We start from the raw sequence: 23085 nt of genomic DNA, 5'->3' as shown, positions 1-23085 counted from the left end.
CGGTCATCTGTGAATGCAAAGCACCAATGTAGAGAACCGCATCAACTCTGCTATATAACACTATGGGTCCCTTTAATAAGTTTCTGCATTCAGAGACCGTTCTAGATGGAGACGGCTCCAGTTGAGTGCACGTCCGTCGTAGAGCGTACAGGTGTCTGCAGACTCGTGCCATTTGCTGTCATGTCTTGGGAACAGGGGAAACCCTGTGCGCGTCTCTAGCAGAGGCCGGGGAAGCTCCCCTGTATAATCAGGGATGGTTCGTTCTGTCATCACATGGTCCTCTGCCTCTCCGTGCTGGTTGCAGCAGCTGTTTGTAGCGCTGAGATGCTGCTCCGGTCCTGTCAATCGTCTCTCTGTCAGGATTCTCACAGCCCAAGCCTCCAGCTAGAGCAGGGATAGCAGAGCCGAGGACTGTTGCATTGTATGGGGTGGGGCACCTGCATTTATTAAGCCCCCCAAATACCACCTGACTAATAATGTCTATTTGCTGCTGTTTCTTTTTTAGGGATTATGGTTCCTCAAAGCGTAAATCAGGTAAGAATCTCAATTTTTCATTATTTCTCCTCCTGTTGCTTGAAATATTTTGCATTCTGTTTATCAAAGCTGTAAAGCAAAGTGCATGCAAATCTATGGTGTCCAGATCTGGATTTTTTCGATGGTTCTGCTTTGATGTTGCCCATCATCTAAGACAGTGATCTCCAAACGGTGGACCTTGGGCTGGTGCAAAACTACAACTCCCAGCATGCCCGGACAGCCAACGTCTGTCCGGGCATGCTGGGAGTTGTAGTTTTGCAACAGCCCAAGGTCCACAGTTTGGAGACCCCCAATCTAAGGGTTATTTGCTTGATAACTTTATATCTTTTTTCTAACCTTTTATTCTTCTTGTTGTATTGATATTTTTATTCCTTCTCGCCTCTTTGATTTATTCTGTTATTCATTCTCGCCACTTTGATTTATTCGGAACATACAAGTGATATGGCTTCGCTTCTGAGGAAGCTTTTAAAATTCTTAGCCCATCCTTAGGGAAATATTGAGTAATAGATTATTCTTATTGCTCTTTGCTTTTCATAGCATCGCTAACTATTTTGGAGAGTGGTTTCTGGGATAGGATAATATTGCCCCTTTTTTTTGCAATGTCCAGGGCCCTAGAGATTATTTACATCACCCACTCATTGTTAAGGGTTATTGATCCCCTAATCCCCTTAGTATATTGAAACACTCAGTGTTCGGTGGATTCGCTGACTATCCTTCTGTTCTTGCTAATAGATGAAATATGTTGCTGGCGTGTTCTACCAAGAGTTAAAGGGGAACTCCGGTGGAAACAAGTGGAAAACAAATGTTTTCGAATCAACTGGTGCCCGCAAGTTAAAGGGGTACTCCGGTGAAAACCTTTTTTCTTTTAAATCAACTGGTGGCAGAAAGTTAAACATATTTGTATATTACTTCTATTAAAAAATCTTAATCCTTCCAGTACTTATTAGCTGCTGAATGCTACAGAGGAAATTCCTTTCTTTTTGGAACACTGATGACATCACGAGCACAGTGCTCTCTGCTGACATCTCTGTCCATTTTAGCAACCATGCATAGCAGATGCATAGCAGATGTATTCTAAGGGCAGCATGGTGGCTCAGTGGTTAGCACTGCTGCCTTGCAGTGCTGGAGACTTGGGTTCAAATCCCACTGAGGACAACAATAAATAAAGCGTTATTATTATTAAAATAACGTCAGCAGAGAGAACTGTGCTCGTGATGTCATCAGAGAGCATTCCAAAAAGAAAAGAATTTCCTCTGTAGTATTCAGCAGCTAATAAGTACAGGAAGGATTAAGATTTTTTAATAGAAGTAATTTACAAATATATTTAACTTTCTGCCACCAGTTGATTTAAAAGAAAAAAGGTTTTCACCGGAGTACCCCTTTAAACAGATTTGTAAATGACTTCTATTAAAAAAAATCTTAATCCTTCCAGTACTTATTAGGTGTTGTATACTACATAGAAATTTGTGTAGTTCTTTCCAGGATGACAACAGTGCTCTCTGCTGACACCTCTGTCCGTGTCAGGAACTGTCCAGATTAGAAGCAAATCCCCATAGAAAACCTCTCCTGCTCAGGACAGTTCCTGACACGGACAGAGGTGTCGGCAGAGAGCACTGTGGTCAGACAGAAAAGACATTTGCAAATTTCTCTGTAGTATATCTGTAGTTTACACAGCTGATAAGTACTGGAAGGGTTGATATTTTTAAATAGAAGTAATTTACAAATCTGTTTAACTTTCTGGAGCTGGTTGATTTGAAAAAAAAAAAAAAATCCACCGGAGTTCCCCTTTAACTATGAGTAATGACCAGTATGAGAATGGGCTTGTCATTGGAAATCTTTTTTGTCTAGAACCAACCTTGGTTTTACTCATTATGGAGTCCATTTTAAAAAATATCTAACAAAAAAAACCTTGAGAAAGGCAGTCGAAACATGTCGGTTTTTAATGTATGTGTGTCCCCTTGGGGACAAATGTTTTCAAATCAACTGGTGCCAGAAAGTTAAACAGATTTGTAAATAACTTAAGCCTTCCAGTACTTATCAGCTGCTGTATGCCAAAGAGGAAGTTGTGTAGTTCTTTCCAGTCTGACCACAGTGCTCTCTGCTGCCACCTCTGTCAGGAACTGTCCAGAGCATGAGCAAATCCCCATAGCAAACTTCTCGTGATCTGGACAGAGGGGTCGACAGAGGTGACAAAGAGCACTTTCTGGCACCAGTTGATTTGAAAACATTTTTTCCCACCGAAGTACCCCTTTAAATTCCATCCTTGATCATTGATTTAAAGAGAAGTAACTGCATATTGGGGGAGGGGGGAGGTACAGGTTGAAGATTTATAGGGTAGCATACATTCATAGACCTCTATGGTTTACTCCTGACAAAGCATGGCCCTTCTCCTTTCCCCACCCATGCTGGAGTGACAAAAAAATCAGTGACTACATTTCAGCAGCGTGGGGGGAATTGAGCAATGTGGGTGTGGCTGTAGTGATTTTTTTTTTACATGGTTTGTAGTTTTCTGTTTTTTCCTGGGTACCCGAAGAAGCAGCCATTGTGGCTCGGAAATACGTTGCACTTTTTTTTTATACAAAAAAAAAATGTTTTAATAAATTTTATTCAGTTTATCTATAGTATCCTGGCAGCGCTCATTATTCCCTATTCAGGAGGTGGAGTGTTGTATTTATTTTTTATGTGTACTTGTGCCTAATTTATCAAAAAGGTGCACACAGTATGATTAATAAGGCCCGAGTCCACAATTGTCAGGCAAAAAAGTTTTTGAAATCACTTTTTAACCCAGCTCAATGATGCTGTAGTCCAAATAAATGTTATCTAACCTCTCTGGCAGTGTGGTAACTTAACTTCACGCACTGGTGTTTGGGAACACTCAAGGGCATGGGCTCACACACTGGATACACAGGAACAAAAGAAAATATATTTCTCGGCAAGTTCCGTAAAATGAGAAGTTTGATTATTCAGAAGTCATTAAAATAGTACCTGATTAGTTTCGAGTGGCTAATGACTATAAGCACAGAGTTGGTCTAATGTGATTTGCTCCCCTGATGCTATGATACTATTATAATGAATTTTGGATATGGAAAATTCTCATTTTATGGAACTTGCCGTGGAATATATTTTCTTTTGTTTCAATGATGGTGTAGATTTGTGCCTAATTGCATTAATTTACAAACTTTTTGCTAAACTAAATGTACCAAACGCCGTTTTCGCACTGTGGAGGTCAGCCACACCCATCGGGATGTCACGGCCATGCCCCCTCAATGCAAGTCTATGGGAGGGGGTGTGACGGCCGTCACGCCTCTCGTATTGACTTGCATTGAGGAGCGTGGCCATGATGTCACCAGGGGGCGTGGCTGACCCCTGCAGCGGGAACGCTGGGCAGTGTAGTACCCCTTTAAGTGCAAAAAGGCCACAAATTATACATTTTCTACTACACGATGTGCTCTACTACAGATTTGTTTTGGAAAACATCTACCCCAACAGGTGCAATGATTGAAAAGGTGCAACCGCTGAATTCCGCCATCACATGCTCCCAATATACAATACAAAAGCAGTGTACATCCAATGATAAATACCCCCCCCCCCATGTCTTTTAGGAAATTGGAGCAGTGGACGAGTTAGCTTTATTGACTACAAAGCACAGAACCTAGTTATAGAATTAGTCTTCTAAATTGGAAATCTATAATTATTTCCCTGCGTCACTGCCAGCCGGCATCTAAAGAATCCCTGTGACTCACTCCATTAATGGTGGCACAGACTTTCACTGGTCCATAAAGGAGGCTCCTTACTCACTGTGAATGGAATTTGTAATTACAGCTCTCTCCATATTATCTATTGCTATGTGAAATCTTTTCATCTTTCTCACAAAGCTTCCTTGCCATGGCTGAAGTTCACATTTGACTTTGCCAGTCTCCAGGTTACTCTCAGTCTTCCATACCAGTGTACTGACTGTTTACAGTGGTCCCTCAAGTTACAATATTAATTGGTTCCAGGACGACCATTGTATGTTGAAACCATTGTATGTTGAGACCAGAACTCTATGGAAACCTGGTAATTGGTTCTAAAGGCACCACAATGTCATCCAAAAATAGGAAAAAGTGAGAATTAAAGAAAAATAAGTAGATAACTAATATAGATAAAGCAAATCCTTACATATAAAAGTAAGAAAGATCTGCTGGGAGCTGTAATCACTGTCTATGTCAGTGTTTCCCAAGCAGGGAGCCTCCAGCTGTTGCAAAACTACAACTCCCAGCATGCCCGGACAGCCTTTGGCTGTCCGGGCATGCTGGGAGTTGTAGTTTTGCAACAGCTGGGGCCACCCTGCTTGGGAAACACTTGTCTATGTAGAGGACAGGAGCTTCTTCAGGGTCCTGCAAGTAAAAAAAAGTAATGGAGTCGCCCTCACCTGGTGTCCAAAGGAGCAGGTAACCCTGGTACAGGTAAAGTGTACAGAACATGTAATACCTCCCTGTACTGTAGGGAGCACTACCAGACACCAGTCAGTGCATACGCTTCAGTAATACAGGGGTTTTACCAGTGAATGCCCATTTTGATTGGTCAGTTCTTTCAGCCATTGACACGTTTCGCAGATCTGGACTGTCTGTACATTGTATGTTGAGTCTGGTTTCAACTTATGATGGTCCAGAAAAGACCATTGTATGTTGAAACTATTGTATGTTGAGGCCATTGTAAGTTGAGGGATCACTGTACTATGATATCCCTGTATTAGTCATCAGCCTGCTCCACAGAGCGATAATGTCATTTCTGCACTGGCAGGAAATAGCATTTACTTAATAATATTAGAACCTTGTCTGCCTTGTCTCCAGCATAGATACTAACCAGAATTATGGTCTTGTTAAGTGATGACATGCTACCATGATAAGACATTACAAGCTGAGTAGTGGGGGAGGGCTCAACACTGGGACCCTCGTAATCCTTTAAATAGGTACTCCGCTGCTCAGCGTTTGGGACAAGCTGTTCCGAGCGCTGGAGCCAGGAGCTCGTGACGTCTTAGCCCTGCCCCCTCATGATGTCATGCCCCCCCTTGATGCAAGTCTATGGGAGGGGGCGTAACGGCTGTCACACCCCTTCCATAGATTTGCATTGAGGGGGCAGGGCGTGACATCATGAGGGGGCAAGGCTAAGACGTCACAAGCTCCCGGAGCCGGCTTCAATGCTCCGAATAGTTTGTTCCAAACGCTGAGCAGCAGAGTACCCCTTTAAATGTAGATGCAGCACAGCACCTCTTCTGACCTAACACTATGCAGGAACTGCAGGTTATAGGGGTACTCCGCCCCGTGACATCTTATCGACGCTCTAAACGAATGCCGGGTGTAGCACGGAGATCGTGGAATACCCCTTTAAGGCTTATTCACATCTGGCAATAGCTATGATCCCATATTAATTCTGTTTGTTTTTAATTGAGAAAACATTTGCATAACATTTTAATTATATTCACATGTTTTATTTGTATGCCTTTTTTTTATGAGTCTAGCGTCTTATTTAATATGTAGTATGATCCAGTGGATTCTTATAGGTACCATTTTATCCCATAGAAGTTAGCGAGTTTAATTTTAACATAGTTTGCATATGCTTATTTGTTCAGTTTCTTTTTTTTATTTTTATTTACTAGCAAACAACTATACTCAATGGGGGACATGTATCATTATTTGTGTATGGTAGAAGCAGTTTACCCCTTTTCCCGAATTCTAAATTATGCGCAGAAGCACTAAATTTATCAATCAAGCGCGATGAGCTTCATAAATTGCGGGTAAATATAGTGATCTCCTCAATCCACTCTTTGGAAAATAGAATCAATGATTTAGAGCATCTTGCTACGTTAAGTCCAAGATGGCTTATATTTGCGCAAAAAAAACAGCTCTTGCAGCAAAATTTTTGGTGTAAAGGAAAAGTACGCAGTTAATAAATCCATGCATACTATAGATGTCACTCCAAGGTACCCCGATTCGGCCACATCTGGAGGACATGCTCTACCAAAACGTGCACAAAAAAAATGTGCAAAAAAAGGGCTTGCGCAAAATTTTGCGCCAAAAAAAAACACACATAACAGGGGTAAAATCTTTGATACATGTCCTCCACTGTATTTATTTATTTAGTTAGCTGGTTTGGTTACTTTGTCCCAATAAGGGGGCTGACAATTTTTAGTTTTCAGTGATGTTGACTTGGAATACCCATGAGTATTGTCCATGGGAGACATTTATCATTGTTTGCTTTAGTAAGCAAATTCTGAAGGCTTTTTTTTTTTTTTTTTGGTTTAGTATTGCTTATGTGCTACATATTTATCATACATATCACAGGGGGGCAATACATTTGGAGCACATAAGCAAAACAAAAAAAGTCGCAGCTGAGACAGGTCACATTTGGAGAAGACTTGCGAGTTTTTGTAAGGGCTTTGCTACTTTTTTTTGCCTACGCGTTGTTTGTTACTGTATGTTCATTTTTGCTTACCCACAAAAGTGGCACAAAACAGTGCTTAGGCGCACGTGCGACTTTTTGTGCGCCCGGAGTAAACAAAAAAATAGTCTCTAAATACCTTGATAAGTGTCCCCCCATTAGTATTGTCTGTCAGTGAAAAATTGTAGCTCAGTCCTATAGCAGCCATACACATAGCATACAATAGTTGTTGGTGGAGCGATTGTTCATCCAACAGCTGTTGGTTTTCAATGATAGGACATAAAAAACAATATGTTACTCAGTGCCTAATCCTGACCATGTACATCTAATTTTTTATGCCTCTATTTATTATAAAAATCTCTCTTTTCATTAGCTCACAGTGTTAGGGGGCGTGTCCCTCTTCGTGGTGGTGGGAGGTGATTGGTGTGTGGTGGGAGGGGGCGTGTCCCTCCCTTGTGGTGGTGGGAGGTAATTGGCACAACTGCTCATGCAGCCTTGTCCATGACCCATGGACAAGCCTGATGCTGCTGCAAAACTAGTTAGTGTCCCAGTAGGTATAGGGACTCCTAGTAATGGGATTTTCAGGAGCAGTTTTTTTTTTGTTTTGTTATATATTCAACATTTTTAAACAACCATATTACAAAAGGTCTTTCATTTTTATCAGTAACAACATATAAAATATTTTTGGATCTGACAATGCCCATTTAAGCCTATTTAGAAAGTTCCTCTATTTTTCAAGCTAGAAACAAATAAACAATACGGAAAAAAAAAAAATGATTAGTGCGTAGGTGTCAATAGCCTCTTATGTTTCCCAAACCTTTCAATTTTAACAGGATCGACCATCTAATGTGAGGGCTTTCCTGCTCTCTTCCAATGGCAAACATTGGGGATAGAAGGATTATGCAATTGGATTTCCACATGTCTGATCCTTTTGTTCTCAGGGAACATAAACTACCACCCCAGGTAGAGAATGGATTTGGCAAGTAGAAAACGGCACTCCAGAGAATATCCAGTGAATTTGAAGATATATTTCCGATCTATATATATATATAAAGATTCAATGTTTCAATCTCACATTGACAGTGAGACCTTAAAAAAGGTCTTTGTTAGACCACTGGCTGCCAACCGTTGCCCGTCAAGATCAATTTATGAAGGGTTGATGATTGGCTGTGGAAGGAAGCCATGGGGCTTTATTTTTACACCCTGTTCCAAATTATTATTCAAATTCTATTTAAGTGTCACAAAGATAAAATATTTAGTTTTTCAGTTTAACTCATGGATGGCATTGTGTCTCAGGGCTCTTTTGATTACTGAAAACAATCTCGGACACCTGTGATAATTATATTGCCAGGTGCGCCCAATTTAAGGAAAAACTACTAAAGTTGGAAGAAAAAGGATCTCTCTGCTGCCGAAAACAGTGAAGTAGTTCAATACATTGGACGAGGTATGAAAACATTAGATATTACACAAAAACGTAAGCGCTATCATTGCACTATTAAGAGATTTGTGGCTGATTCAGAGCACAGAGGGGTTCGTGTAGATAAATTCAAATTGAGGAAGATTTCTGCCAGATCCATGCATCGGATCAAGAGAGCAGCTGCTAAAATACCATTACAGAGCAGCAAACAGATATTTGAAGCTGCTGGTGCCTCTGGAGTCCCACTGACATCAAGGTGTAGAGTCCTGCAGAGTCTTGCAACTGTGCATAAACCTTCTATTTGGCCACCAGGAGAAATGGCTGACTTGGGCAGAAAAATACATGAAGACTAATTATCAAACAGTCCTGTTCACTGATGAGTGCCGTGCAACCCTGGATGGTCCAGATGGATGGAGTAGTGGTTGGTTGGTAGACGGCCACCCTGTTCCAACAAGGCTGCGACTTCAGCAAGGTGGTGGTGGAGTCATGTTTTTGACCAGAATCATGGGAAGAGAGCTGGTCGGCCCCTTTAAGGTCCTCAAAGGTGTAAAGATGACCTCCGCAAAGTATGTGGAGTTTCTGACTGATCACTTCCTTCCCTGGTACAGAAGGAAGAACTATGCTTTCCGTAATAAAATCATCTTCATGCTGCAAAGAATACCTATGCATCAATGGCTGCTATGGGGATAAAAGGAGAGAAAGTCATGGTGTGTCCTACATCCTCCCCTGACCTCAATCCTATTGAGAACCTTTGGGGCATCCTCAGACAAAAGATCTATGAGGGTGGGAGGCAGTTTACATCCAAACAGCAGCTCTGGGAGGCTATTCTGACATAATGTCTAAATTAACGAATTTTACCGTTTTCGTGCATTCGGACCGATCCGAATGCACGAAAACATATTTTGAACATTCCCGAATAGCCACGATAATACGAATAGTAAAGTAACGAATACATTCGTTATTTCCCGTCCATAATGCTGTAAATAACGAATGCATTCGTTATCTGTAAACGAACGTGAATAATTCATTCTGATAACAAATATAATAAAAAGGATATAGATAGTTTGATTTTTCGGATACATTCGGTATTCGGGTACATTCGGTAAATCTTTTTATTCTTTTTTTGGACTTTAGCGATCCTAAAAAATTATGGAGATACCTTTTTTATAAAAATTTCGTAGGGTATCATAAAAAAATCATAATAAAAAAGATACAGTGGTGATGGAAAAAATTGTATCTAATGAAATGTATCTTTTTTATTATGAAATGTTTATTCATTTTTAAACAGGGATCAATTTATGTGAGCGGGTAAAGCACTAAAAATGTAGCCGACAATAATAAAAATGTAGTGTGTGCTTGTTTTTCACTTTTTTTTAAAACATTTTTTAGGTAGTACTACTACTCCCAGCATGGAACACACTCTTCCATGATGGGAGTAGTAGTTACCTGTACTAATCATCTTGTATAATGTATAGATGCGCCGGCTGCTCTCCTATGGTCCCTGCACTCACGTATATGTACACATATTCATATTTCCCGCAGAGCTGTGATTGGCCAGATGGTTCCAGCCAATCACAGCTCTCTGTGAGAAATAGGAATATGTGTATATATACGGCCGTGCAGGGGACCATAGGAGAGCAGCCGCCGCATCCATACATTATACAGGAGCATCACAGCGGGTGTCAGGAGTGATACCCGCAGTGATCTTTCCTTTACTACAAGTACTAATACTCCCAACATGGAGTACACTCTGCTCCATGCTGGGAACTGTAGTACCTGTATTAATAGACAGATCGCAGCGGTTACACTCGCTGCCATATGTCTATTAATGCAGGTACGTCAGCTCCCAGCATGGAGCAGAGTGTGCTCCATGTTGGGAGTATTAGTACCTGCAGTAAGGGACAGATCCCAGGGATGTCACTTCTCCTGACACCGCTGCGATCCTCCTGTGTGAATGTCGGGATCAGCTGTTCTCAGGGCTACAGAGCCAGGAGAACAGCTGACGCTGAGCCGTAGGTATACATCGTATATCTACTGCCCAGCAAGAACTTACAGTGAGCTTGCAATGTGTATACAGTATACACATTGCTGGCTCACTTAACCCCTTGCTGAGCTGTGCGCTATGCGCAAGCCCAGCAAGGGAAGAGTTAACTTACACTGCTGGACAGTGTAGGTTAACCCTTTGGGCGGTATACACTATATACAGCTATCTATAGATAGCTGTATACAGTCTATACAGAAGACGAAGTCCAGCTTACTTCCCTCGAGTCCCGGGCGGGGTTCGTGTAGCTCCGCCCCCCTAGTGATGACGTCATTAGGGGGGCGGAGCTACAGAAGGGAACAAGGCTAATTAATCTGAAGCTCTGTTCACATTGTACGTTTTGTATAATGTGAACAGACCCTTCTGGCAGTGTCTACCCAGACAGGGAGACTCCAGCTGTTGCTAAACTACAACTCCCAGCATGCCCAGACAGCCAAAGGCTGTCTGGGCATGCTGGGAGTTATAGTTTTGCACCAATTGGTGGCTCCCTGTTTGGGTAGACATTGCATCATGGGTGCTCTCCCCAGCGGACAGCGCCAAAAATGTCATTACCAATTTTTTGTGTTTTTTTCTTCTCGTTTCAGATCCGTGTATGCAGAGGATTACTGCGGATTCGATGGATTACGGCGGATTATTTATTTTTTCCTTTAATAAAATGGTTAACGAGGGCTGTGGGGGAGTGTTTTTTTTAAATAAAATAATTTTTCCAATGTGTTGTGTTTTTTTTTTTTATTGAATTTTCAAGGTTAGTTGTGGACGCTGTCTTATTGACGGAATCCATTACTAGGCCAGGGCTTAGTGCTAGCCCCAAAAACAGCTAGCGCTAACCCCCAATTATTACCCCGGTACCCACCGCCACAGGTGTGCCGGGAAGAGCCGGTACCAACAGGCCCGGAGCGTCAAAATGGCGCTCCTGGACCTAGGCGGTAACAGGCTGGCGTTATTTAGGCTGGGGAGGGCCAGTAACAATGGTCCTCGCCCACCCTGGTAACGTCAGGCTGTTGCTGTTTGGTTGGTATTGTGCTGAGAATGAAAATACGGGGAACCCTATGCGTTTTATTTTTTTATTTAAATAAAAAAAACGCATAGGGTTCCCCGTATTTTCATTCTCAGCACAATACCAACCAAACAGCAACAGCCTGATGTTACCAGGGTGGGTGAGGACCATTGTTACTGGCCCTCCCCAGCCTAAATAACGCCAGCCTGTTACCGCCTAGGTCCAGGAGCGCCATTTTTGACGCTCCGGGCCTGTTGGTACCGGCTCTTCCCGGCACCCCTGTGGCGGTGGGTACCGGGGTAATAATTGGGGGTTAGCGCTAGCTGTTTTTGGGGCTAGCACTAAGCCCTGGCCTAGTAATGGATTCCGTCAATAAGACAGCTTCCGCTACTAACCCTGAAAATTCAATAAAAATAAAAAAAAAACACAACACATTGGAAAAATTATTTTATTTAAAAAAACACTCCCCCACAGCCCTCGTTAACCATTTTATTAAAGGGAAAAAAAATAATCCGCCGTAATCCATCGAATCCGCAGTAATCCTCTGCATACACGGATCTGAAACGAGAAGAAAAAAAAACACAAAAAATTGGTTATGACATTTTTGGCGCTGTCCGCTGGGGAGAGCACCCATGATGCAATGTCTACCCAAACAGGGAGCCACCAATTGGTGCAAAACTACAACTCCCAGCATGCCCAGACAGCCTTTGGCTGTCTGGGCATGCTGGGAGTTGTAGTTTAGCAACAGCTGGAGTCTCCCTGTCTGGGTGGACACTGCCAGAAGGGTCTGTTCACATTATACAAAACGTACAATGTGAACAGAGCTTCAGATAAACTAGCCTTGTTCCCTTCTGTAGCTCCGCCCCCTAATGACGTCATCACTAGGGGGCGGAGCTACACAAACCCGGCCCGGGACTCGAGGGAAGTAAGCTGGACTTCCTCTTCTGTATACACTGTATACAGCTATCTATAGATAGCTGTATAAAGTGTATACCGCACAAAGGGTTAACCTACACTGTCCAGCAGTGTAAGTTAACTCTTCCCTTGCTGGGCTTGCGCATAGCGCACAGCTCAGCAAGGGGTTAAGTGAGCCAGCAATGTGTATACTGTATACACATTGCAAGCTCACTGTAAGTTCTTGCTGGGCAGTAGATATACGATGTATACCTACGGCTCAGCATCAGCTGTTCTCCTGGCTCTGTAGCCCTGAGAACAGCTGATCCCGACATTCACATAAGGACGATCGCAGCGGTGTCAGGAGAAGTGACATCCACTGGGATCTGTCCCTTACTGCAGGTACTAATACTCCCAACATGGAGCACACTTTGCTCCATGCTGGGAGCTGTAGTACCTGCATTAATAGACATATGGCAGCGAGTGTAACTTCTGACACCCACTGCGATCTGTCTATTAATACAGGTACTACAGTTCCCAGCATGGAGCAGAGTGTACTCCATGTTGGGAGTGGTAGTACTTGTAGTAAAGGGAAGATCACTGCGGGTATCACTCCTGACACCCGCTGCGATCCTCCAGTATAATGTATGAATGCGGCGGCCGCTCTCCTATGGTCCCCTGCACGGCCGTATATATACACATATTCCTATTTCTCACAGAGAGCTGTGATTGGCTGGAACCATCTGGCCAATCACAGCTCTGCGGGAAATATGAATATGTGTACATATACGTGAGTGCAGGGACCATAGGAGAGCAGCCGCCGCATCTATACATTATACAAGAGGATCGCAAGGGACCCCTGCGATCTGTCAATTAGTACAGGTAACTACTACTCCCATCATGGAAGAGTGTGTTCCATGCTGGGAGTAGTAGTACTACCTAAAAAATGTTTTTTTAAAAAAGTGAAAAACACGCACACACTACATTTTCATTATTGTCGGCTACATTTTTAGTGCTTTACCCGCTCACATAAATTGATCCCTGTTTAAAAATGAATAAACATTTCATAATAAAAAAGATACATTTCGTTAGATACAATTTTTTCCATCACCACTGTATCTTTTTTATTATGAATTTTTTTATGATACCCTGCGAAATTTTAATAAAAAAAGGTATCTCCATTATTTATTAGGATCGCTAAAGTCCAAAAAAAGACTAAAGATTTACCGAATGTACCCGAATACCGAATGTATCCGAAAAAAAACACGAATACCCGAATACCGAATGTATCCGAAAAATCTAAACCGAAAATATTGCCGAACCGAAAATTTTTTCCAAAACGAAAAAACGAAACTAAATTAAACGAAAATTTTTCTAGTGCACAAGTCTATTTAAAAAGTTAAAATGTTGTTAAAAGTTTGATTGAAATAGCAACAACAAATGACAATTTTCAGTTCTCTACAACCTATAAATTGTTTTGAAACTTACTGTGCGTGATAATTTGGAACACTGCATTGTAAGTTTTTTATTTTAAAAAAAATACTGTTATCATTAGGAGGTTTGTTCAATCAAATTTGAATTGTTCTCTTAATAGTTGATAACATGAGAATTATGCTGACTGTTATTTACATCAATTATTAGGTAAATGAGAAAAATATAATTTGCATAATAATTTGGAACAGGGTGTAATACTTAGGTGCAGTGTTCCCTATTGACTGTGTCATCCATATGCATTAAAAAGCACGGTTAGGATAAATTTCTACTTGTTTTGCTTTACTGCGTTTATTTGTTTATTTTTTCTGGCATTTTTGCATTTGAGTGGAAATTGCATTTTTGGCCCCTTTTGAAGTTTTTTTCAAAATTTGTTGGGTACCAAAAAAAACAACCACACTGTTCCATGATGGGAGTAGTAGTTCCTGTACTAATAGACAGATCGCCCCGGGTGTCACTCCTGAAACCCGATGCGATCGTCCATAATATAGCTCTATACAGCATTCGCATCTCTACACTATACTTCGGCCGGCCAGTGATGTGAATAGAAATTCACATCACTCATTCATATTTTCCGCCCAGAGAGGGGATTTGCCGGATGGTGGCAGCCAATCACCACTCTCAGCGGGAAATATGAATGGTGAGTGACCTGCCGGAGTACAGAGCAGAGATGCGAGCGCAGTAGAAAGCCGCTCTGCATCTCAGGGATGAAGGATGATCGCAGTGGATGTCAGGAGTGACACTCACTGTGATCTGTCCTTAACTGCAGGTACTACTGCTCCCAACATGGAGCACATTCTGCTCCATGCTGGGAGCTGTCGTACCTGCATTAATAGACAGATCGCAGTGAGTGTCACTCCTGACACCCCCTGTGATCCTCCTGTATAATGTATAGATGCGGCCGACCACTCTTCTATGATCCCCTGTACTGACGTATAAATACACATATTCCTATTTCCCATAGAGAGTTGTGATTGGCTGGAACCATCTGTCCAATCACAGCTCTCTGTGGGAAATATGAATAGGTATATATATATATATATATATACATATATATATATATATATATATATATATATAAAAAGAAAAATTAAATGGACAGTGGCACACCAGGTGTCAGCAAAACAAATGTGATTTATTCCAAAGACGTGTAGGCAACGTTTCAGCTGGCTCACCCAGCCATTTTCAAGCCGGCAGTGCAGGGGACCATAGAAACGGCAGTGCAGGGGACCATTTATACGGCAGTGCAGGGGACCATAGAAAAGCGGCCGGCTGCATCTTTAAATTATACTGGAAGATCGCAACAGGTGTCAGAAGTGACACGGGCGATCTGTCAAGTAGTACAGGTACTACTACTCCCATCATGGTACAGTGTGTTCCATGCTGGGAGTAGTAGTACTACCTAAAAAAAAAATAAAAAAAAGGAAAAAACACTCACAATACATTTTTCTTATTGTCTGCTACATTTTTAGTGCCCTGTCCGCACACATAAATTTATCCCTGTTTAAAAATGTATTAAAATTTTGTTATAATAAAGATAGCTTTCGTTAAATACAATTTTTTCCATCGCCAAGGACCTGAAAAACGCCAAAAAAGAGTGAAAAAAACGTCAAAAGGATAAAAAAGGCGCCAAACAGAAAAACGCAAAGTGGAAAAAGAATTTAGCGATTTCTCATCAATTTACAGCTAACATCTGGCCGCAGCGTTTTTTGGCCGAAAATACGCCATGCGGCAGAATTGGCGTTTTTCTTGGCATTTCCCCCCAAAAAAACAAGTGGAAACTTAGCCTTAGAGTTTCCCCCCAGTCTCAGCTGTTGCCTTTAGAAGGAATATTGTAAATCTAAGGCAGTGCTAAAACAGACTGGATACTTTTGATACTTTGTGGCGCCGGTGGGATGAATATGTGGAGTCCCTGAGAGTGGTCCCTGTGAGTGGTCTGAGTGGTACAGCCGGATCTATGCTATCATATTGAAACCTGGTCTTTTTAATATGTAATGACTCTGTTTATTATTCTATGTACTTTTATTTTCTTATTCTCAAATATCTGTTTTAAAGAAAAATTCTTTAATAAAAAAACAGTTATAAAAAAAAAAAAAAATCTAAGGCAGTGGTCTCAAACTGTGGCCCTGCAGATGTAGCAAAACATCAACTACCAGCATGCCTGGACAGCCGTTGGCTGGCATGCTTGGAGTTGAAGTTTTGCAACATCTGGAGGGCCACAGTTTGAGACCACTGATCTTAGATATTCTATCATAATTGATTAAAAAAAAGGAGAAGTACCCATTACATCAGTCTTAAACATACAGTACGGTGTAGGAAGAGGTTAAACTAAAGTGGTTACCTTTCCTGATGATATCTTCAGGCTTATTCTCCAATCGTGCCTGGTAAAGCCATCTTTGGAGTAGTAAATTCCTCCTACAGCATTAATCATATTGTGCAGATCTGTACACTGAACTGAACTAAAACTGAACTGGAACATTGCATTATACAAGTATGTATTCTTACTAGTGTGTTTAAAGGGGTACTCCGGTGAAAAATATAAATTTTTTTTTTAATTAACTGGTGCCAGAAAGGTAAACAGATTTGTAAATTACTTCTATTAAAAAATCTTAATCCTTACAGTACTTATCAGCTGCTGTAGTTCTTTTCTGTCTGACCACAGTGCTCTCTGCTGACACCTCTGTCCATGTCAGGAACAGGAGAGCAGGAGAGGTTTGCAACAACTCAACTTCTTGTGGAGCATACAGCAGCTGATAAGTACTGGAAGGATTAACATTTTTTAATAGAAGTAATTTACAAATCTGTTTAACTTTCTGGAGCCAGTACCCCTTTAATTTACCTGTCATGAGGTTGTGTGTTACCATTTCACACAGCTCATGCTCATGTTTCTGTTCTTTAATTGTTTTTCGTACTTTTCCACACTTTTCTGTTTCTCTTATCTGTATGAAACAGATAAGTGGTTATCTTGAAAAGTTTATCACCCCTAAGAGATTAGAGGACTGAGACAGAACAGAATAAGGGAGGACAGAGCAGACATATTTCTAGTGGTTTTTCGATTTGTATGTATAAGCATTAGAGGAATTTGTACTGTGAGCACAATCTCAGTAGAAAATGTGACGGACTGGATTCACACTATAGGCTGAACGCTGAAGTTTCCTAAAGGGGTTATCCTGCTTTGCAAAATTAAAGGGCCTATTCTCAGTATAGGCCATCAATATTAGATTGGTTGGGATCCAACTCCTTGCACCCCTGCCAGTCATCTGTTTAAAGGGGCCATGGCACTTGGATCTGTGCTGTGGCCCCTTCCATGTTGACCTAGGGTCTGTTTCTTCACTACTTTTAAGTACTGCAGCATTGACCCATTCAAGTAAACAGGTTAACACTGCAGTACTTCGCACAGACGCTATAGTGAGGGCAGAAACGAAGCATGTGTAAATATTGAAAAGACTGCGGTACTTACCCAAGTGCCACGACACCTTCAAACAGGGGTGTCAGGAGTTGTATCCAGCATGCTGGAAGTTGTAGTTTGGTTAGTTAGTGCTGCATGATTATCACGTCACGGCCATCTTCAGTATACGCTCTGTGATAGGGTATCAAGCCAGAAGATAGGTCTTTTAGCATTTACACCACAGTAAACCAACATGTCTAGGCTCAACAGCAGATTTTAAAGGGGTTCTCCGTTGAAAAAACATTTTTTTTTTTCATATTAACTGGTTCCAGAAACTTAAACAGATATGTAAATTACTTCTATTAAAATTAAAATCTTAATCCTTCCAGTACTTATCAGCTGTTGTATACTACAGAGGAAGTTGAGTTGTTCTTTTCAGTCTGACCACAGTGCTCTATGCTGACACTTCTGTCCATGTCAGGAACTGTCCAGAGTAGGAGCAAATCCCCATAGTAAACCTCTCCTGTTACGGACAGTTCCTGAAATAGACAGAGGTGTCAGCAGAGAGCACTGTAGTCAGACTGGAAAGAACTACACAATTTTCACTGTAGTATACAGCAACTGATAAGTACTGGAAGGATTAAGATTTTTTTAATAGAAGTAATTTACAAATCTGTTTAACTTTCTGGCACCAGATGATTAGAATTTTTTTTTTTTACGCCGAAGTACCCCTTTAACCTAACTGGACTGTTTCCATCTCACAAGCAACACCAAAAAGCGTGTAAGCATATTAGAAACTTTCAGTTAGTATAGCTACTTCCAAAGCCTCTTAAGGAAACTGTGACCAAATTTCCACAAATCATCTCTAAAGAACTGTAACTTTGCAACCCTTTGCTATAAAGAGAACTTGGATTCTACACATTGATCTTTAGTAAAGTTTATTCCTCTTTGAAAGTTACAAGTGTGACTGGACTACTTGCATTGCACACACACCATCCTGGGTACATCCCACATGTCACCTGGGGTCAAAGATTTCCAACTGTGTGCAAGGCCCTCCAATTACAAAAGGTGCACAGTTTCACAGGTGGACACACCCAGGGGTCAAGTCCTGGAAAAAAGTGTGGGCACTCACCCAAGAACAAAACAAACAAAAATGTCCAAGCTAAAACTTGACATCATGCATGGTTCCAGACTTCTTACAGGCCGCAGGCATACAGCTGCCTACAGTTTATAAGAGTTTAGTAACAGGGCAAGACTTATTGCTCAGTCACAGATTTTTTTTTATAACAGGTTAACCCTCTGTGTTATACTACTAGGGGGCTGTTCACATCACCATTTAAATGTATGCTTAGAATATACAAAAAGGGTTGCCAACACATACTGTGGTGTACTGGCTGTGGTCTATTTCACTTTTATGGCCTTAATGTAGTCAACTAGTGACTAAGTTTTAGTCCATTCCCTTAATGTATATGTTTACTTTGCAGACCTGTAAAGCACAGCAGACCACACTTTTTAGTCACACTAAGTAAACATATACATTCAGAAAATGGACTAAACATAGACACTAGCCCTTGACTATGTTTAGGCCACTAAAGTAAATGGGGGCATTGCCACTACACCGCAGTATATGTTGACAGAATATATACCCTAAGTGTAAGCTTAAATCATGATGTGAATATATAGGACCATATATAGTAGCCAGAGAAGGAGAGAACAGAGGTAACTACTGCCCCCTACCCCCACTTCTACAGATAATCCCACATACAGTGACCATATAATGGTAGATATCAGCTGTACACAGGCTCTGTAGACCATATAAGCGATTACATACAGTTACATCAGGTGACTCGCACGTCTTCTCTGATCAGCTCGGTTACTTTCCTTTTTCTTCTCCATCCGACCCAGAATGTCATGACGATTAATTCCAGATGCAACTTGTCTCCATAGAACCTGCAAGACGAACATTTTAGGCTCTGCACTTTTCCAGCACCTATAGTGCCCCAAAGAGTAATAATGCCCCCCTGTAGAGATTACCAGCCCTCCTGTATAGCCCCTATATGGCAGTAGGCCCCGACCAAAGTTAGTTACCCTCACAGTTCAAATCCACAGTAGCAGCTGTTCTTCTCCTCATTGGTGAGCAGCAGAGAGCACGGTGTATTCGAGCAGACGTTTCTCAGCACGTCTACTCCCAGCAGCCATTGCCCTGTTAAAGTGGTAGATGGCGGCGGCATTCCTAATGTAAAGGTAGTGGCCCTGGGTGACTGTCACTCAAGAGTACACACTGTAACAAAATAACTTTCTGATAACAAACTGTAACAAACCCTTCATAGAATTAAGAACACGGCCCATTTTGGCCTTGAAGACACAGAAAGTTTACTTTTTTTTGCATTTTGATTTTTTTCTGCTCGTTTTCTAAGAACTATAACAAATTTTGCCATCGACAGACCCATAAGAGGCTTATTTTTGCACGACTGTCACGATGCCGGCTGGCAGGTAGTGGATCCTCTGTGCCAGAGAGGGATGGCGAGGACCGCGCTAGTGGACCGGTTCTAAGCCACTACAGGTTTTCACCAGAGCCCGCCGCAAAGCGGGATGGTCTTGCTGCGGCGGTAGTGACCAGGTCGTATCCACTAGCAACGGCTCCCCTCTCTGACTGCTGAAGATAGGCGAGGTACAAGGGAGTAGGCAGAAGCAAAGTCGGACGTAGCAGAAGGTCGGGGGCAGGCGGCAAGGTTCGTAGTCAGGGGAGATAGCAGAAGTTCTGGTACACAGGCTTTAAACACACAAAACGCTTTCACTAGGCACAAGGGCAACAAGATCCGGCAAGGGAGTGCAAGGGAGGAGACCAGATATAGCCAGGGAGCAGGTGGGAGCCAATTAAGCTAATTGGGCCAGGCACCAATCATTGGTGCACTGGCCCTTTAAGTCTCAGGGAGCTGGCGCGCGCGCGCCCTAGAGAGCGGAGCCGCGCACGCCAGCACATGACAGCAGGGGACGGGAACGGGTAAGTGACCTGGGATGCGATTCGCGAGCGGGCGCGTCCCGCTGTGCGAATCGCATCCCCAACGGCCATGACAGAGCAGCGCTCCCGGTCAGCGGGACTGACCGGGGAGCTGCAGGGAGAAAGACGCCGTGAGCGCTCCGGGGAGGAGCGGGGGCCCGGAGCGCTAGGCGTAACAGTACCCCCCCCTTAGGTCTCCCCTTCTCTTTATCCGGTAACTGCCTCCCCTGGGATGAGGACACCGGGAAAGGATGGAGGGATTCCTCAACGGCAGGCAGAACAGCAGGAGTAGGAATGGGGAGAGAGGGCAGAGGGCGAGACCTGGCACGGGGCAGTGTGACACCAGGACGAGGGCCATGAGGGGACACAGAGGCTTGCCTGATGGGACTGGGAGGGGGGGAGAGGCATTTCCTGTGGCAGGCAGAGTCCTTAATGACCTTAGGGGGACCGGATACAGGAGGAACCACAGGGTCACGGCAGGGAGTACTGGGAACCGGTTGAAGGCAGTCCTTGGAACAAGAGGGACCCCAACTCTTGATCTCCCCAGTGGACCAATCCAGGGTTGGGGAATGGTGTTGAAGCCAGGGTAGTCCAAGGAGAATTTCGGAAGTGCAATTAGGAAGGACAAAAAATACAATTTCCTCGTGATGAGGTCCGATGCACATTAGGAGGGGCTCCGTGCGGTAACGCACGGTGCAATCCAACCTGGCTCCGTTGACCGCGGAAATGTGGAGTGGCTTGACAAGACGGGTCACCGGAATGCGGAATTTATTCACTAAGGACTCCCGAATAAAATTCCCAGAAGCTCCAGAGTCCAGGCAGGCCACGGCTGAGAGGGGAGAGCTGGCTGAAGTAGAAATCCGAACAGGCACCGTGAGACGTGGAGAAGCCGACTTAGCATCAAGAGACGCCACACCCACGAGAGCTGGGTGCGAGCGTGCGTTTCCCAGACGTGGAGGACGGATTGGGCAATCCACCAAAAAATGTTCAGTACTGGCACAGTACAGACAAAGATTCTCTTCCTTACGGCGATTCCTCTCTTCCAGGGTCAGGCGAGACCGATCCACTTGCATGGCCTCCTCGGCGGGAGGCCTAGGCGCAGATTGCAGTGGAGACTGTGGGAGAGGTGCCCAGAGATCTAAGTCTTTTTCCTGGCGGAGCTCTTGATGCCTCTCAGAAAAACGCATGTCAATGCGAGTGGCTAGATGAATGAGTTCATGCAGGTTAGCAGGAGTCTCTCGTGCGGCCAGAACATCTTTAATGTTGCTGGATAGGCCTTTTTTAAAGGTCGCGCAGAGAGCCTCATTATTCCAGGATAGTTCAGAAGCAAGAGTACGGAATTGTATGGCGTACTCGCCAACGGAGGAATTACCCTGGACCAGGTTCAGCAGGGCAGTCTCAGCAGAAGAGGCTCGGGCAGGTTCCTCAAAGACACTTCGAATTTCCGAGAAGAAGGAGTGTACAGAGGCAGTGACGGGGTCATTGCGGTCCCAGAGCGGTGTGGCCCATGACAGGGCTTTTCCAGACAGAAGGCTGACTACGAAAGCCACCTTAGACCTTTCAGTAGGAAACTGGTCCGACATCATCTCCAAGTGCAGGGAACATTGCGAAAGAAAGCCACGGCAAAACTTAGAGTCCCCATTAAATTTGTCCGGCAAGGACAGGCGGAGGCTAGGAGTGGCCACTCGCTGCGGAAGGGGTGCAGGAGCTGGCGGAGGAGATGGTTGTTGCTGCTGTAGCTGTGACTGTACTTGCTGTAGTTGTGACTGGAGTTGCTGTGTCATGGTGGTCAAGTACGACAGCTGGTGATCTTGTTGGGCGATCTGACGAGCTTGCTGGGCGACCAGCGTAGGGAGGTCAGAGACAACTGGCAGGGGAACCTCAGCGGGATCCATGGCCGGATCTACTGTGGATCCTCTGTGCCAGAGAGGGATGGCGAGGACCGCGCTAGTGGACCGGTTCTAAGCCACTACAGGTTTTCACCAGAGCCCGCCGCAAAGCGGGATGGTCTTGCTGCGGCGGTAGTGACCAGGTCGTATCCACTAGCAACGGCTCCCCTCTCTGACTGCTGAAGATAGGCGAGGTACAAGGGAGTAGGCAGAAGCAAAGTCGGACGTAGCAGAAGGTCGGGGGCAGGCGGCAAGGTTCGTAGTCAGGGGAGATAGCAGAAGTTCTGGTACACAGGCTTTAAACACACAAAACGCTTTCACTAGGCACAAGGGCAACAAGATCCGGCAAGGGAGTGCAAGGGAGGAGACCAGATATAGCCAGGGAGCAGGTGGGAGCCAATTAAGCTAATTGGGCCAGGCACCAATCATTGGTGCACTGGCCCTTTAAGTCTCAGGGAGCTGGCGCGCGCGCGCCCTAGAGAGCGAAGCCGCGCGCGCCAGCACATGACAGCAGGGGACGGGAACGGGTAAGTGACCTGGGATGCAATTCGCGAGCGGGCGCGTCCCGCTGTGCGAATCGCATCCCCAACGGCCATGACAGAGCAGCGCTCCCGGTCAGCGGGACTGACCGGGGAGCTGCAGGGAGAAAGACGCCGTGAGCGCTCCGGGGAGGAGCGGGGGCCCGGAGCGCTAGGCGTAACAACGACCAATTGTACTTTGTAATGACATCACTCATTTTACTATAAAATCTATAGCGCAACAAAAAAAAATTATAATTTGTGAGGGAAATTGAAAAGAAAAACGCAATTTTCCTACTTTGGTGGGGGGGGGGGTTCGTTTATTTGGAGTGCACTTTATGGTAAAAATGATATACCATCTTTATTCTGTGGGTCAATATGATTAAAACGATACCCATGCTTACATGCTTTTCTATTATTGTACGGCTTTTAAAAAAAAGTCAAGCATTTAAAAAAAATAAAAGAATTGTATTTTGACCCCTATAACTTTTTTAA

At 43.6% G+C, this 23085-nt stretch overlaps 1 protein-coding gene and 1 long non-coding RNA gene across 7 annotated transcripts in view; one reads left to right on the top strand and one right to left on the bottom strand.

Moving 5' to 3' along the window:
* Positions 1-23085, top strand: part of SH3PXD2A (SH3 and PX domains 2A) — a 373845-nt gene that overhangs the window by 233074 nt on the left and 117686 nt on the right. For 3 of the 5 annotated variants that reach the window (XM_056529706.1, XM_056529705.1, XM_056529708.1), the window contains exon 6: positions 506-534. In XM_056529706.1, coding sequence (XP_056385681.1) covers positions 506-534 — 29 coding nt within the window. Of the gene's footprint in view, positions 1-146; positions 535-23085 lie in introns of those variants that run through there. The other 2 variants (XM_056529709.1, XM_056529711.1) reach the window with 2 other exon arrangements.
* Positions 1-23085, bottom strand: part of LOC130281937 (uncharacterized) — a 59173-nt gene that overhangs the window by 6336 nt on the left and 29752 nt on the right. For both annotated transcript variants that reach the window (XR_008846169.1, XR_008846170.1), the window contains exons 2-3: positions 17255-17374; positions 16136-16209 (exon numbers count right to left, since the gene is read on the bottom strand). This is a non-coding gene — a long non-coding RNA (uncharacterized LOC130281937). The remainder of the gene's footprint in view (positions 1-16135; positions 16210-17254; positions 17375-23085) is intronic.

This window comes from Hyla sarda, chromosome 7 (assembly GCF_029499605.1).
Source record: "Hyla sarda isolate aHylSar1 chromosome 7, aHylSar1.hap1, whole genome shotgun sequence".
Lineage (NCBI taxonomy): Eukaryota > Metazoa > Chordata > Amphibia > Anura > Hylidae > Hyla > Hyla sarda.
Note: the sequence above shows the minus strand (reverse complement) of the source record. Positions and strands in the feature narration are given on the sequence as shown.